Source organism: Amblyomma maculatum, chromosome 4 (assembly GCF_055883805.1).
Source record: "Amblyomma maculatum isolate TAMU_Amacu chromosome 4, ASM5588380v1, whole genome shotgun sequence".
NCBI lineage: Eukaryota > Metazoa > Arthropoda > Arachnida > Ixodida > Ixodidae > Amblyomma > Amblyomma maculatum.
In genome coordinates this window covers 84,046,283-84,063,824 of record NC_139347.1, presented here as the reverse complement: position 1 = coordinate 84,063,824, position 17,542 = coordinate 84,046,283, and the positions used below count along the sequence as shown (strand labels likewise).

Genomic DNA, 17,542 nt, shown 5'->3' with positions numbered 1-17,542 from the left:
TAAAAGAATTTAGTTATAGGCATTTTAGGCTATTCGGTTTGTGTTAGCGCATAGTGCGTGCAAACAACACGAGTGGAAAACAAAATACCGAGGAATAACAGCACTTCGTGGAGGCTTAACGAGCAAAGGAATTTCTTCAAACGTAAATCAGACCCCCACTCTAAAAAATTAAAACATCAACGAAAACATCCCACAAACACAACGGTTGTTTGCCCTGAACGCCGATTGAATTCTTGTTACTAGGCACACTCTCAACAATGATGCTACAGAAGTAAAAATAAAGAAAGAGAGATAGGAATAATAGCATCCTCTCCACGCACCGCTTTTGTGAACAAATGAGGTCGCGCCGAGCCGAGTTGGAAAATGTTCATTGAATGGCGGGACAAATTTCTGAGTGAGCGGGGCTTTCAGTCGAGGACTAAAATGGCTTTTATTTATTCTACTATGGTTTGTATAGATAACACCACCGTTGCTTAGCACGAAATACGCGACATACTCGGCGTCCTCATCAGCGGCTCGAGTTTTAATACTATGGCGGGAGAATTTTTCTAGTTCAACTCCAATTCCTCAACAATGTTGCGCATTTGGAAACTGAACAAACATAACTAGAGCAACAGCAACAAAACTAGCTACTACAAGTTAACTATGACAAAAATTAGAATGAGAGGTATCCACTCTTCGCCCAAGCTGTAGATGAACTATGAATTTAAAAAATTCTGAATGAAGGGTTGCTGAAATACAAGCCCTCGCCCAGTCCCATCGCGTGTATTGTCTAGTATATTGGCATTTGATCAGCACTAACATGTTTTTGTTCGTCTGCACAAGGACGGGCTCCTCAAATAGAAAGACACAACGTAAGGTCCATTTATAAAAGTATATCTTTGAAGTTCGCTCGTTGTCTAAAATAACAGCGCTGCTACTGCAAGGCTTTAAGCTGTTCGTGCTTTTATTGCATCATATTGATTGCAGAGTGAAAACACTACTTCACAGTTTAAATCAGAAAAACAGGAGGTATGTATTAAGCCCCGACCTTCCCAGAAAAAATTTACTGAAGCAGATTTGAACCAGGAATTTTTCGCGTAAAGCGAGTAGGAATCTCATAACTATCGCCACTTTTATTTTCATTACCTGTTTACGCAACACCCCACAGGGGGGGGGGGAGGAGGAGGAGGAGGAGGAGGAGGAGGAGGAGGAGGAGGAGGAGGAGGAGGAGGAGGAGGAGGAGGAGGAGGAGGAGGAGGAGGAGGAAAGGCAGGGAGGTTAACCGGTAAAGGAACTGGTTTGCTACCCTGCACTGGGGGAGAGGGGTAGGTGGGTATAAATTTTGTGGGTGAGAGAGGGATGAGTGATGACAGTACAGATACAAGTCAATATCTACAATGCATCTGTAGGACAACAGAATGCATAGTTACAACAAAATGTTTTAGACACACCAGGCCATCAAGAATGCTCACCCCCTCAGGGCGTGCTTTGGGCTCGATACGTTTATCTAATGAACGTAACAGTTTCAATAAAGTTCTGAACGCACATTGACAAAGCCATTCTCGCCTCCCACAAACTGTGAAGGCCCATGCAGACCATAAAAATATTACACTGTACACCTTCATCACTTTCAAACGGGAAGTATCCTATTCCACTTGGGGTTATGGGAAGTTCTTGCTATAGAGTACACCGTAAAGTATGCCACTTAAAGATGAGCTCCAAAATTCAATGAAGGTATGTTAAATTGTGTAGAGCTTTTACACAACACAGAGTTAACTGCCCATAGCACGAAGATTCCTTTATGCTCAGGTCATATGCCTTAGCAGGAAAGATATTACAATGCAGCTGGAAGAAATTTTTTTAACAGTACATCTTACAGGCATCATTTTGACTCATTGCGATACATCCTTTACTGCGCCTCCTCAGTGCTCCATTCTGCACAAATATATAGCCATCATGTTGTCGACTAAGTGCTCGTACAGCTTTTTTATTGTTGTTGTTGTTGTTACAGAGGCCTAATACTAAAATAGAAAACGTATACACAGTGTTCTCAAGAGCACAACCACTACTCGATAATATCCACTCGCTTTCCGGCTGATGACGCTGCTGTAGCTACCGCTGCAGCCGATCATTCCGCGTCTATTACTGCTACTCTCTAGGTCTGTGCATTACATTACATGCCTCTGTTTCCATTAACTCCCATCCGTGCGCAATGGACCTAAACGCACCGCTTTTGTGTGCCCTCCTAATGTGAATTCAACAGGTAGTAAAATATTATAGTACGCTACAACTAAGATCTCTAATCTCTAATCACTGGCCAAGCCAATCTTTGCCTGAAGTCTGACCTTGAAACACTAGCCATCGCCCCGAAAGAGAAATTAAACGTGGCTTGTTTTTGCACGCATTTATAGTACGCTACAACTAAGATCTCTAATCACTGGCCAAGCCAATCTTTGCCTGAAGTCTGACCTTGAAACACTAGCCATCGCCCCGAAAGAGAAATTAAACGTGGCTTGTTTTTGCACGCATTTATCATTTGGCCAGCAAAGCTACGTAATCTCACAAATGTTGCGCTGCTTAGTTATTGCGCTACTATTCATTAATAAGAACATCACGTTGTCACGTAAAGGGAATTCTTTTCTTCTTCTTTTTTTTTTTTGCTCGCTGCTTAAACGCCCTTCCACCCAAGCCGTCCGTGGAATCGGGAGTATTTACGATGGCCGCCTCCCAGATACTAGAGATTACGAAAGCTTGGTATCACTGTATCACCGCCTCGACCCTACAAAGCTAGTTTGGGCGCTAGGCCGCGAAGCCATAGTTGGTGATGTAGGCCATAAAGTGGAATCATTTTCGCACCATGTCCACCTAGTGCGGACTCGACGCACAACGCCTAACCTCTTGGAAAGTAGCTATAATTCTCATCCCCTGGATCACCTTTATACCTATCCTGAAGCGATCCACAGACGACACGAGATTACAAAAAGATTGTCTTTGGCGTTCCACGTATGCATTAGTTCCACCACGTGAATCTATCCTTTCCGGGTTATCAGTAGCATCAGGCCCTCAAGTTTTCTGCTACCCCGAGAGGTGGTGCCAGGAAGTTCTTTCGGGTGGGTGTTTTCTTATAAAATAAAAAGATTATATGTTCCCAGGGAATTATCGATTGTAAAACAAATGTCACTAAAATTCGGCCGGTGCGGTGTTTGAGCATAAGCATGGCTATCACGACTTCACATTTCTTCCCCTTCTTGCCTGGCCCCCATTTTTGTTCCCAGTAATTGTGAATGCAGCAGGTATACAGACCGTGTACATTTTATCTATCAAAGTTTCAAATAAAACTGCTTCATCACCACACTTTCACGCCCGCCTTCGGGTTTGGCAGCTACTGCAGACAGAGCATCCTGAAACTTTACTGACAATTATCAGGACGTTTTAATTATTTCAAGTGGGAATTTTAGCAGTAATTTAAACATGAAGCCAGACAGCAGCATTTTGTAACCCAACAATTTTACGACAATTGTGGTGTCACGGCACGCAGTATTTAAACTCTGTGGGCAGCCCTGAACCGAAACAATTATTATACAGCGCGTCACTGAGGCTAATTTTCTCTCCCCGTGGAAAAAACGTCATTTGTTTGCCTGCTGCGCCGGGTGACGGTTTTATCAAAATTATAAGTTCTCTCCATTCCGACTCATTATAACTTTCTTTGTTTTCAGCAATTCACAAACGTGAGTATCCTAGCTTCCCCAGGAGCCGAGAACGCAGTATAGCCCGCTTTGCGTAGATTTCTGGCGTCATCACGAAAATAAGTGGAGGTCGCGATGAAGGCAGTGTCAACGAGAAGTTCGCGGTACATTTGGTCTGCTTTCGCAAAGCGGAGGGTAGAGAGATTGGCGTCGCTGGTACTCTGGTTTCTATTTGTTTTGATGGGGCCACCTACAATGCCAAACTAGTGCAAGCTGTGTCATCAGAAATGTAGGCTTGTGGTTTAGACATGATTTTATGGTTACATTACGGAATCGCAGAGCCTAGGATGGAGCTGATAATTGCTCAATTAATTATTATATCCCATCTAGCTAAATACCGGCCGAATTTTTCACGGTGCCGAGTCCTAAACGAGGGCCGGGAATAAATATTCATATCGTCCTATACCTCCCATATCTCCTTTTTCGAACGACATAGTTGCTTCGCAAGTTTATTCAAGATTCGTAGCCTTCTCTTTGTCTTGGCGACTTTGCGGGGTTTATTTTTCTATTTCTCGTCTTCCTGGAAGAAGCGTCGAGATCAATCTGGCAGCTTCTCTCCGCGTGCACCTTCATCGCTCTTGTTTCTCGTTTTTCTGTTCTCGCTTCAGTGCTTTCTGGGTTTTCCGCGCAGGGTGTAGGTGTAGGACGCAATCCCTTGCTGCCGGTGCGCCGAAAGGGAGATTCAAGCGTCATTCTGTGACACCCGTGTAAGTGAGCGGTCACCAACCTGACTAAATTGTCACGTAATTTGGTACTGGAGAGCTGAATACGAATTTCTCGAGAAACGCGGTGCTTCCAAAATATTTTGATGTTCAAGCATCCTCGACGATTTTTCTAGAGCACGTAGCCTGCCCAGCAAATATATCTGTGCTCAACACTGGGACCGTATCGATAAATGTATGTAAGAACAAATTCACCTCATCTGTCTCCTCAGGAACCTTTATGAAGGGCAAGAGGCCACAGTCAGAACTGGGCATGGTCTTACTGATTGGTTTCCGATTGAGAAAGGGGTGAGGCAAGGCTGCATACTGTCGCCCTGCCTATTTAACCTATATGCAGAGTGCATCATGAGAAAGGCCGGTCTGGACGAGTCTTCAGCTGGAGTGAAGATTGCTGGAAAACGTATCAACAACCTTAGATATGCGGATGATACCACTTTAATGGCAGAAAGTGAAGTGGAACTCAAGAGACTTCTGATGCGCGTACAAGAAGAGAGTGAGAAGTTTGGGCTTAAACTGAACATTAAAAAGACGAAGATCATGGCGTCTTGCCCTATCAAGTCCTGGAGCATCAATGGACAAGAAGTGGAAGCTGTGACAGATTTTCTGTTCTTGGGCGCCAAGATTACCTCGGAAGGAGACTGCAGCCATGAAATTAGGAGACGCCTGCTTCTGGGAAAGAGAGCAATGGTTAGCCTTGACCGCCTAGTAAAGAGCAGAGACATTAGTCTGCCAACCAAGATCCGTATAACCCGTGCTATGGTCTTTCCAGTTGTGATGTATGGATGCGAGAGTTGGACTGTGAAAAAGGCTGACCGCCGAAGAATTGACGCGTTTGAATTGTGGTGCTGGCGAAGACTCTTAAGAGTTCCTTGGACTGCCAGAAGATCAAATCAGTCGATATTGTCGACCATAAACCCTGACTGCTCATTGGAAGGTCAAATTCTAAAGTTAAAGCTCAGCTACTTTGGTCATCTGATGAGAAGAGAGGAGTCGCTGGAGAAAGATTTGATGTTGGGAAAGGTTGAGGGTCGCCGGAGAAGGGGTAGGCAGCGAACGCGATGGTTAGATGGCATTCTCGAGGCATTGCATATGAAGATATGTGATGTTAAGAAGATAGTGAGAGACCGGAAAGCGTGGCGTGACATGGTCCATAGGGTCACGAAGAGTCGGACACGACTGAACGCCTGAACTGAACTGAAGAACAAATACGTCTCAGCGAAATTTTCAGCGTCCAGTTGTAGGGTCACCGAAGCGCTTCCTGTCGCTTCGTCGCATTGGCACTTGTGGAAAAGTGCCTCCGCGTCAGTGTTAGAATCGACGGTTGGGATAAAAGAATGGGAAGCTTCCTTAAAATTGCCCGGAAAGATTCACGCTTTGAATGTCAAAGTAAAGATTGGCTTTCTGCGCAGCGAAGCGCCGAAGCAACACGCACGGCAATCCACCATTTTTACTAGAATGCGAAGCTCAGGCGGCTCGCGTTTCCGCTGCGGTCTGTAAAGGTGCCGAAAAGCACGCTTAGAAATCACCGCAAGCATCAAAACGTCGAAACAAGCGAATGGTAAATATAAAAAATAGTAAAACAGGTAGAAAAAGTGAGCCTAGGAGAAAACACTGCCATGGTTTTAAACGCCTTCTTCTCCCCAGTCGGGGACGTCGAAGGTGCGTTTGAGGGCCCAAAGTGCCCCTTTTGGAATGCACCTATTTTAGCGTGATGTCTTTATTCCCGTAGCGGAGAGTGCATAAACGTGTTTGTCTTTTTAAAGTTATGCTGTTTTTCTCCGAAATCGACGTCCACGATCCATCAGCACGTGCCATCGATGGTGGGAGAATGGGACATAAGCCATGAGCGCGTGCTGTGCGTTAGCGAGACATTACCATATATGTCAAGGTGGCGCGGAGACGCGGGGCGGCACACTTATGTGACAGCCCCCTAAATGGCATCTGTCGCATGATGCCCACGTAGTGCCGGCTGCCCCCGTGACTATATCACTGCAAGCGGTATAACTCTCCGAAGTGGCGCAGCGAAGAATCCGAGTGGGCGATCCAGTTTCACCTGCGGTCAGGTCATTCTCGGCATCGCCGACCTCTTCCTTCCCCACTTCTGCCGCGGTGGCAACAACATATCATATGTTTTTCAGGTGCTTTCCCGTGGCTTCTGGCAGATGTGTTAGCGAAATCTAAGAAACGAGGGCTACCAACTGGCCGCCTGTGAGACACAGGAATCTAGATACATGGGCCACAACAGCGTGCCATTTCGGCTTCAACTAAGCATCACTGGATTTTTTTCTCTTTGAATCAGTTCGCGCGAGCAATTTCATCACATATGTGTGTTAACTTCGCCAGTTTGAATAGCGCAAAATTTTTATTGCGTATTCCAGCAAGAATAGCAGAGAGGAAAGAAAAAATAACCTTTCAAAGGAACTCTCAAGCATACGTACGACTCTCTGTGTCTGCTCGTTGAAGTTGAAGAAGGGAGTTCAACAACCCACTTCACTGTCGCTTTTTGTGTGGTCTCATTATGATGTTTGAAGGTTACGCGACTTTTGTCTCGTATTTTTGAAATCCACACTAATTAGCCCTGACGGCATCAGTGAGTTGGAAGGGTCGTGATTTCGTAATATCAAAGATTTGGCGCCTCCGACTATTGCTAATGACGGCATCGTCTTGAGACTCAGCACAGTAAAGGCTTGATGAAGTTTGCTTAAAACTTGATTGCTAAATCACATTGCTGTGTTCGGCCCATGTTTCCTTTTCTTTCAAATTAACCTCGATGGTGACTCAGCGTTTGAAGCGTCGTGCTTCCGAGTACGAGTTCAGCTGTTCGACCGCGGCTGGAACCCCCGGCCAGAACCCTCCACTGCTGTGTGTCCCAAACTTTAACAATTCGATCTATACTCCATTTCTTTTTTTTTTTCAAAAAAAAAGTCAATTGCCTTCTTGTGGCAGTCTTGCTTTTACGGCAGGTGCTGCACTCTTTGGATTAAAAAAAAAACTGTTAGCTGCTATTTTTTTACTTCTTAGCAAACAAAAAGCTTATGCATCGAAAGTAAGGCTCGAATAAATGCGACTTCCTAAAAATACTCTCGCTCCGCTGCTTTGAAGCGGCATCTAGCTCAGCCCCAAGTGTGCAGTCATTTCCATACCACTCTTGCGGCTCCTGGCGTTTCTTTCCATTTAGATTCACCCTTGATTAATGTGACGCTGCTGTCGTTGGGGTTTCCTACCTTGCACGAAGGAACAATGCGATACCGAACAACTCCTTACACATCTCTTCCCGCAACTTCCCTATCGCAATCGCTTTGTATGAGGGTGTCTGCTGCTTGCGAAAGTACCCACGTGCTCCTGGAACATACCAAGCAATGCTTCGATGACCTTCGCTGCCCTTTTTAGGTTGCAGGACTCTGCTTTCCTTCAGGGTACAGATGGTTTCCTTCGTAACTGCTTCCGTTATAAAGCGGACAGTTGAGTATATTAACTCATCTCTGAAAAACGACTGTGTCAGCGAAATGTTGCAGTGTCATAAGGGAACGAATGGCGTCCTAGCCATTTCAGCATGATGCATCGGGTGTCCAGGAGTAGGGTGAACAATTTTGCTGCTAAAATTGATGCCCACGATATTCCACGAAGAGCGAAGCTGTCGGTTTAAAAAGCGCCTGCACATACAGTTCGTCTGTACGTCTGGTATGGTATACGTCACTCTGAATGGTATACAACTCCGCCTTACTATGATTGCAAAAATAACTTATGACGTTGGGGGAGCACTCGAGCGAAAAGTTCGACGCCCTGGTTGTCTTGGTATTTTTTTTAAGAGAAAATATTTCATCACAAGTCTGCGATACGTGGCTCTGTTTCGGCACAAAAATTCTACACTGTCATCAGTTCAAGCTTCTAAAAAGAATTTATCTACTATTTAAGGTTGTTTAAGTTTTGTGTGTGCGCGCGTGTATATGTATGCTCAATAATGCAAACAACACAATTTTATTAGGGAAATGATCCGCAGTAAACGTTCAGAGTAACGGAGGTCGTTTATAAATGTCGGCATGATTATCTCCTGTCACCTTATCAAATGAGCGTTTTTGTTCCTTTTGCGAGGTGAACCTAACGTTTAATAAGTTGGACGTACGCTCTCCCTCCGTAATACAGTATGCATAATGGGGGTATGCCGATTACAGGAGACTTGAAAATTTCCAGCACGTGCTACATGCTGATTTCAATTGTCGTCGTCGTTTTCAACTTTAATGGCATGGACAGCCTTCCCCCACCTCTCTTAGCGATAACAGGAAACCTTCCCTCCATAGGCTTTCGCTGTCTGCGCTGCCATTGTTCGAGTCCGGCCGTAATGTAGCAATAGTTCCTGTGATTGAATTTGCGGCGTGCCTGCGCGCGCGCGTCGTGTGTGTGTGTGTGTGTGTGTGTGTGTGTGTGTGTGTGTGTGTGTGTGTGTGTGTGTGTGTGTGTGTGTGTGTGTGTGTGTGTGTGTGTGTGTGTGTGTGTGTGTGTGTGTGTGTGTGTGTGCGTGTGCGTGTGCGTGTGCGTGTGCGTGTGCGTGTGCGTGTGCGTGTGCGTGTGCGTGTGCGTGTGCGTGTGCGTGTGCGTGTGCGTGTGCGTGTGTGTGTGTGTGTGTGTGTGTGTGTGTGTGTGTGTGTGTGTGTGTGTGTGTGTGTGTGTGTGTGTGTGTGTGTGTGTGTGTGTGTGTGTGTGTGTGTGTGTGTGTGTGTGTGTGTGTGTGTGTGTGTGTGTGTGTGTGCGCGCGTGTGTGTGCGCGTGTGTGTGCGTGTGTGTGTGCCGGCTGAAAGTTGTATCACTTGCACAATTAAACTGAGGACAGCACAGTGACAGTGACCTATTGCAAGGAATATGACTGGCGGGACGTACGCTACCGAAAGAGAGCAGAATGGATCAGTGAACGGGAGCGAATTTATACCCTATTATGTGAGAAAGAATAAATCGTCATCGGCAAGGCATGTAGCGCAAAAAACAAGATTACTATATGATTGCTAAGAGCGGCGGAGTGAAATATAAGAGAAAGAAAGTGTGGTAGGGGCAGCAGAATATTATGAAGATGGGCAATATGAGAAAGGTTGCAGAAGGTAATTGCAGTATCTCGAGTTCTGTGCGTCGGACAGTCACGTAGACTCGTAAAGCTACTAAGACAATGCTAGTGTTCATGGTTTTGCGCTCTACACGAGTCTCGACTTGCGGCTGTAATCTGGCTCATTCCAGTGTTTAAAATCTCGTCTTCCTACTACTGCGCATATCGCCATTTGCCATAATGCCTTTCCGCTTTAATCGCTTTCTACCCGGTGCACAGTAAAGATCAGGGAATCAAAAATTCTAAATAAGTCTTTCACTCTGACCATTGTATTCCAGATGCAGCCCTCAGCTCTGAAAGCTGCATCTGAACGAAACCTGAAGAAGTACCAGACGCCGTTCTTCGTGTGAAGCTCCTAAGCATGAGTACTTGGAATTACTCTTTCAATGAGACATCTTCAAGCAGCAAGCAGGTAGGTAACCCGCAAATGCAACTCGATGTCTGTAGCGATATTTGTTGCAAAGAACCAACTTATATATGTTCTCAGATTACACAGTCATGTCAATTTTGGAAGAGTTTTAGCAGCGCGGCGTCATTCCCAGATAGTTTGAGAGGGATTTCGCAGTCCCGAGGATCACTATACACACTGCAATAGCCAGCATGAAAATCATAAATGCATAGAAGATATTTTACGAGCCTACTGAATGTATCGATGTGCTAAGCGTAACCGTCTTGTACCTCCTCAGTAAATACTGATGTCTAGTTAAGTTATTTTCGTTTGGTTTGGATTATGGGGCTGTACTATTCTTTCAAACCTTGGTAATGCGGCTGTAGGAAAATAAACCACCAAGTTTTTTTGTTTTTTTTTTTTTGTTCTTGTTGTTTTTTTCGCTCATCATTTTCTGCTCACAGCATTCTTTCTGTAGTGCAAAATATTTATTCTTCCAACAACTTATCCTAGGGGATCTAACCATGATGGTTACCAAGGAGCAGTTGGCGCTGGCAGCGCGGCTAGGAAACGCTACTTTGAAAACTGGAGGATTCATCCTTTTTCGGGCTCGACGAAATACCACGCACAAAGCACGGATTTCACCATTTTCAGCATCCGGCGCCCTGGTGGCAGTCCGAAGAAGCGGTGCTGGTGGCGCCGTACACCATCATCCTGCTGCTGGCCGTGCTGGGCAACGGCCTGGTCATTCTCACGCTGGCCGTCAACAAGCGCATGCGCACTGTCACCAACCTGTTCCTGCTCAACCTGGCCGTGAGCGACATGTTGCTGGGCGTCTTCTGCATGCCCTTCACACTCGCCGGCGTCCTGCTTCGAGAGTTTGTCTTTGGGCAGCTCATGTGCAAGCTCATACCGTACCTGCAGGGTGAGTACCGACTTTGGGACACACCAGACACCGCAAGGAAAGCCGCTCACAGTTTGCGTCTTCGTATTGCTCATGCAGCGTATTCCCTTCGCATATTCGATTCGACAGCATAATTGCTGCTTTCTGTTTCTTGCATCTCTATACTATATTTAAACTAAGTAGATGGTCTCTTCGGAGCATCAACTGATCAAAGTTGAACGCAGTCGAACAGAAACAGTGGTTTGGTTTCGTTTTGCTTTTGTTTGTGAGGTCTAACGTCCTAAAGCGACTCAGGCTATGAGAGAGGCCGTAGTTGAAGGCCCCGGAAGTTTCGACCCTCCGGGGTTCTTTAACGCGCACTGGCATCGCACAGCACAAGGGCGTCTTGCTTTTCGCCTCCAATGAAAAGCAGCCGCAGTGGTCGGGATTCGATCCCACATCCTCTGGCACATAAGTCGAGCGACCTAGCCACTGCTCCACGGCTGCGTAACGAACGCAAGGATATGCGTTGTGCCAGTACCTGCGGGTGTTATCGGTTTTCGAATGCGTATTACTTGCAGCCCGGTACAAATATCTAGAGACTACGGCTATTTTTATAGCTTAAACACGTAAATGTTTGTGCCATTTGTGTAGAATTTCAGTATTCTAAACTATGCACAACTGGCAGAAATTTTTTTTAAGGTCGAAACCGAGATATCCATGTGGCCCACTCAGCGCTGTATCAATGGTATGGCGACAATGAACACAACCTAAAATTTACTGAAATGTGATATATACAGTACAGAGCGGCGACGAATAGCTCAGAGCTTGAGCAAATGAAAACATGTGCAGAAAGGGAACAATTGGTGTTACTCGATATATACCTGCTATGGTCAAGATAATGTTCCATTTAGCGAGAAGAGATGAAGTTAGGTGTGGGCCTTCTGGCAGTTGGGTGATGAAGCTGTCTTAGACGCATTCGTTGTTTCCGACGCGGGCTGATAAGCAGCTACGCTCATTTGTATTGTTACCGTGGTTCCTTCTAATTATCTATATTATGCAAATGAGATATTTCATCATGAACTCTATTATAATTTAGTCTCAAAGGCTAGGCCAATTAAGAATGCACAACGCGATTATATGACCTGAAATGCTCCTAAAAGCGGCTCAGATAATTTCAAGATTTTTGTGTTAATTTTAATCTGACGTGCATATTTTTACGTAATACTTGCTACAGCTGTCCCGATTTCATTTGAATGTTCTTATGGGTTCCAGGAAATGTTAGGACGAGCACATGTTAAATTCATATCGAACGTATCTCTAGCCCTGGGGCTCTCTAAGCTGTAACAATGATCTTAAAGCAAGATTTTTTTTTACCTATATACATCCTATAGCTGAAAGTTATTTTCACTGGTCTGGTTTTCTTTTGCAACACCACTAAGCCTGAAGCCGCTCTGCATCAGGATCTGTGTTCCTAAAGCACCGTCAGCGTACTTTGTTATCCTTCCCTGTTTAGTTCTCGTGTTTCACATAGCTACGACACCGGAACTGGAAAAATAAAGGTAAACCAAACGCAAAACGCGTGACGAAAGGAGGAAAGCGACACACAACATGCACACTAACAACTCAAGTTCATTTCGTCAGGAGCGAAATATATGCCTCGAAAAATATAGAAAACAAAACAAAAAAAGAAATAAGAAACATCACAAGACAGGCAAATCGAAGGATGATGTTCAATTTTATCAACTCAAAGAGAGAGATATAGCTGATCTCTTTCTCGAATGTGTCAGGGCTTTCCTTCCCTGTGCACAATCAAAGAAGATATCATCAAAAACTTTGAATAGTGTCTGACTTCCCAGATTTCATGTGGCACACTGCGCTGGTGGGACTTCTGAGGAGGCGATGCTCCGCTGATGATTGGAACCGAGGTGCTCTAAAGCTGTCGCTGTTAGGGGACCCTGTCGTTTCCATAGAAGCGCAAGAAATCTTTTTCTTCAAGAAAAAATGAGAAGGGTTGAACGCTGCTGAACCGAATGTGGAGCGAAAGCATTAGCTTCAGGTGACCGAGCGTCCTCCTCCTTCTTCTTCTTCTTCGTCTTCGTCTTCTTCTCGTAGCTACGTCCCTTCACGACGTAGTGGCGGCCACCCGAGGTCTTGAAAACCTACCACCGTGTAGCTTTCGCTACGAAATCCCAAGTTCTGCGCTCGGCCACAGTTAGGCAATGTGCAACGCTTGGCACTTGTTCGCGACGCCATGTCAATAGCGGATGATAAAGATGTAGAAGCATCGCAGACTGCGCGGACGCCTGGCCAACCATGCATCTGAAAAAGCCACTCCTCGAACTCGAACAGACCGCCGTCTATCGTCGTAATACTGGACTGAAATTGATTTAGTCTCACAAAAAGGGCGGTTTTTACGTTATTCCATCGCAGTTGGACTACCAGAAGGCACAGCAGGCAGTAAGCGAGAAAATCCGCGCAACCGCAACAATTACCATAAGGGTCAAAGAAGAGGCGGTAAGAATTTGTGAAACAGCTGGCTTATCATACATTGTGGCGCTGATTAAGAAAGAAAGAGACCCCTACCTGAAGCAGTTCTGCACGGCCGGTGAACAAAGCAGAGTAACATGAGTAACATTTCCGTGTCATCACTTCCGAAAGATGCAACTGGCAACAGCCTTTGTGTCGGTTTTTGCAAAGAACCCTTCCTGTTCTGAAGCTTGAGGACCCATTCCTGGTGAGGCGCTCTGCAGCAGTATCGGATTATTTGTGTCAGATGCACCAACGACATAAACATGTGAGTGTTTTTTCACTTGACCTCAACGACATGTACTTTCCCTTACAGCATGCTGCAAAAATGGAAGCTGTCAGTGAAGGAATCGAGAGTTTGTGTGACACGCGCTTCCAGAACACGTGTGAGGGGAGTGTGGACAGGCTTCTAGACGTATACTCAGCTGCTACCTTCACTCCTTGATAGTAGAGTTCAACAATGAGGGATGTGTGCAAAAGAAGGCATATGTATATGATCATGCTTTGCACCCGTTCTTAGTGATCTTCGTGTGGCACGGCATGGCAGACAGCTGGTAAAAGACATTCAGCTACACGGTGTCATCAATGTATTTCGATATGTTGACTTCTTAATCATTTTTGTATGCGAGGAAGGAAACGCGGAGAGACGGTGCTCAAGCATCATCGAAATATTTACTTCAGTACTAAAACACTTCAAGGTGACGAAAGAGCTGTCTTCAAACGGTATTTTGCGCTTCTGTGACATGAAGCTCAAGTTCGTAGCGCACCGCGTGTGCTAGAAATGCGTTATAAGATCAAGGAAAAAGTTTCTTCCGTACTCCTCTGCATATAAAAAGCTCGTAGAATTTGGAATCGCAACAGCGGCACTCAAGAACGTCATTGGTAGTTCGTGCCCACACTAGATGTACGTAAGTATGCAGATGCAGATGGAAAGACTAGTGATGCAATTCTCCCCAGCTTAGTGGCCCTGAGTGTGGCACAGTCCCTTCTGAAGGATGAGCGAAATGGGCGAGAAGTCGGGCGACTTGTTCCTCCAACATCTAAAAGAGCCGTGATACCATATGTTCACAAGCTTGCATATCGGATCAAGCGTGAGAGACGCGCTGGCATTCGAGTGTTTTTTTTTTTTTTCTGCACCGAATGAGACGAGTGCCTTGTGTGGCGTGTAAACAAAGACGGATCATAACGTGAAACAAACCACTAAGAACGATATACTTACTGTCAGTGATGTGTTATGTATGATGTGCCACTGCCTTGTGGTAGAACGTACGTAGGGCAAACGCTCAACACAAGATTAAACGAGAATGCCGGGTTAAATAAAATAGGCACCAGTAGCAAAATGGCAGTATCTACACTGTAAGAACTGTCCCTAAAAAACTTGCAGGCCTTTCGTCAAACGCACGAGCGTGATCAAAGAATACAAAACCAAGAAAGAGACGGAAGTTCTCCAGGCACAGGGGTCAGAGCTGCTGATCACAGGGGTCAGAGCTGCAAGCTATCTGTCAAACTACTCGAGAAAGAATTCAGCTTTCTCTCCTTTTTACTTGGTAATAATTACACATCTATCCAGTTGTCTGTCGTGTAGTGGTGTTGGTTTTTTTTTGTTGGTTTGTTTGCTTTTTTTTGTTTTCCGGATGTGTATTACTGATCTCGAGCCGGGCATCCTGAAGAGTGAAGTTGAATGGGCCTTAGCCAGCCTTGCTAAGAACAAAGCTAGCGGAATTGATGGCATTCCAGCTGAGTTGCTTCAAAACCTCAACCATGACGCTGTTAGCATTCTGAATACATTATGTCAGAAGATTCTGACAACCCTGCAGTGGCCACAGGATTGGAGAAGGTCAGTTTACATCCCCATTCCAAAGAAAGGCAGTGCCAAAGATTGTTCCAACTACCGCACGATCGCGCTTATTTCGCATGCTAGCAAGGTGATGTTGAAAATCCTTCAAGGTAGGCTGCAGCAGTATGTGGATCGGGAGCTTCCGGAAGTGCAAGCTGGGTTTCGCAAGGGCAGAGGAACTAGAGACCAAATTGCCAACCTTCGCTGGATCATGGAAAAAGCAAGAGTTCCAGAAACCAATCTACTTCTGCTTTATTGATTATGCGAAAGCGTTTGACTGCATAGATCACAGCAGATTGTGGCAAGCTCTCCAAGAGATGGGAGTTCCAATTCACCTCATCTGTCTCCTCAGGAACCTGTATGAAGGGCAAGAGGCCACAGTCAGAACTGGGCATGGTCTTACTGATTGGTTTCCGATTGAGAGAGGAGTGAGGCAAGGCTGCATACTGTCGCCCTGCCTATTTAACCTTATGCAGAGTGCATCATGAGGAAGGCCGGTCTGTACGAGTCTTCAGCTGGAGTGAAGATTGCTGGAAAACGTATCAACAACCTTAGATATGCGGATGATACCACTTTAATGGCAGAAAGTGAAGTGGAACTCAAGAGACTTCTGATGCACGTACAAGAAGAGAGTGAGAAGTTTGGGCTTAAACTGAACATTAAAAAGACAAAGGTTATGGCGCCTTGCCCTATCAAGTCCTGGAGCATCAAGGGACAAGAAGTGGAGGCGGTGACAGATTTTCTCTTCTTGGGCTCCAAGATTACCTCGGAAGGAGACTGCAGCCATGAAATTAGGAGACGCCTGCTTCTGGGAAAGAGAGCAATGGTTAGCCTTGACCGCCTAATAAAGAGCAGAGACATTAGTCTGCCAACCAAGATCCGTATAACTCGTGCTATGGTCTTTCCAGGTGTGATGTATGGATGCGAGAGTTGGACTATCAAAAAGGCTGACCGCCCAAGAATTGACGCCTTTGAATTGTGGTGCTGGCGAAGACTCTTGAGAGTTCCTTGGACTGCCAGAAGATCAAATCGGTCAATATTGTCGACCATAAACCCTGACTGCTCATTGGAGGGTCAAATTCTAAAGTTAAAGCTCAGCTACTCTGGTCATCTGATGAGAAGAGAGGAGTCGCTGGAGAAAGATTCGATGGTGGGAAAGGTTGAGGGTTGCCGGAGAAGGGGTAGGCAGCGAACGCGATGGTTAGATGGCATCCTCGGGGCACTGCAGATGAAGTTATATGATGTTAGGAAGATAGTGAGAGAACGGAAAGCGTGGCGTCATCATCATCATCAGCCTGATTATACCCACTGCAGGGTGAAGGCCTCTCCCATATTTCTCCACTTAACCCGGTTCTGTGCTAGCTGCATCCACTTGACCCTAGCGGACTTCTTAATCTCATCCGCCCACCTAACTTTCTGCCGCCCCCTGCTACGCTTTCCTTCCCTTGGAATCCAGTTTGTTACCCTCAGCGACCATCGGTTATCCTCTCTTCGCACTACATGTCCTGCCCATGTCCATTTCTTCTTCTTAATTTCCACTAGAATGTCGTTAACTTGAGTTATTTCCCTGACCCACTCTGCGCGCTATCTCTTAATGTTACCCCTACCATTTTTCGTTCCATAGCCCTCTGGGTTGTCCTCAACTTAAGTAGAACTCTCTTGGTTCTACTTGCGTGACATGCGTGGCGTGACAGGGTCCATAGGGTCACGAAGAGTCGGACACGACTGAACGACTGAGCTGATTTCGCTCTTCGCGGAATAAATTTGAATTGTTAGCGCGTTTTTTTGTCATTTTCTTCATTTCGTCCAGTGTTTTGCGCTGGTTTACCTTTCTTTGAAATGTTGTACCATCTTTTCCGATGTTCCACTTTGCCGAACAGAAAAACAATTGCAAGCTTTGATCAATGGGCAGAGAGGTTGCGACATTAATTTTCACCTGTTAAAGACATGAGGCCTAATTCGATATTACCTGCCTAATTTTAAGACATTCCCTCCTTGATAAGCGCGTACACGGCGGAAGGAACGTTATTCAATGATGTGCCATAAAAAATAAATGCAGCCCGTCTTTGCAAACCGCTCTTGCACCACTTCAATTATTGTCCCATTTATTCAGCCTTTCGCTCCCATTTAATACACGCTGGCACTAGGCAGTTAATTAAAGCTTTAAGGAGGGAACTGAAAAGTCAGTAGAAAGAACTAATGGACCAGAGAATGAAACAAGCAAAGGTCAATCGGGGCCCCCGTGGTTGCCTTCAGAGCGGACGTTTCCTAAATAGCCACAGTAGCTGTGTTTTTGCTGTTACTGCGACTCAATTAAACCTCTCTTAAATACATCATTCTCTCTCCAATAAAAACATGTCACG

General features: G+C 45.5%; 1 protein-coding gene across 1 annotated transcript in view; it reads left to right on the top strand.

Moving 5' to 3' along the window:
* Nucleotides 1-9,903: 9,903 nt before the first annotated feature.
* The window catches only part of LOC146191546 (cholecystokinin receptor type A-like), a 41,537-nt gene continuing 33,898 nt past the window's right edge, over nucleotides 9,904-17,542 (top strand). The window contains exons 1-2 of the mRNA XM_084599968.1: nucleotides 9,904-9,954; nucleotides 10,585-10,855. Coding sequence (XP_084456094.1) covers nucleotides 9,904-9,954; nucleotides 10,585-10,855 — 322 coding nt within the window. The remainder of the gene's footprint in view (nucleotides 9,955-10,584; nucleotides 10,856-17,542) is intronic.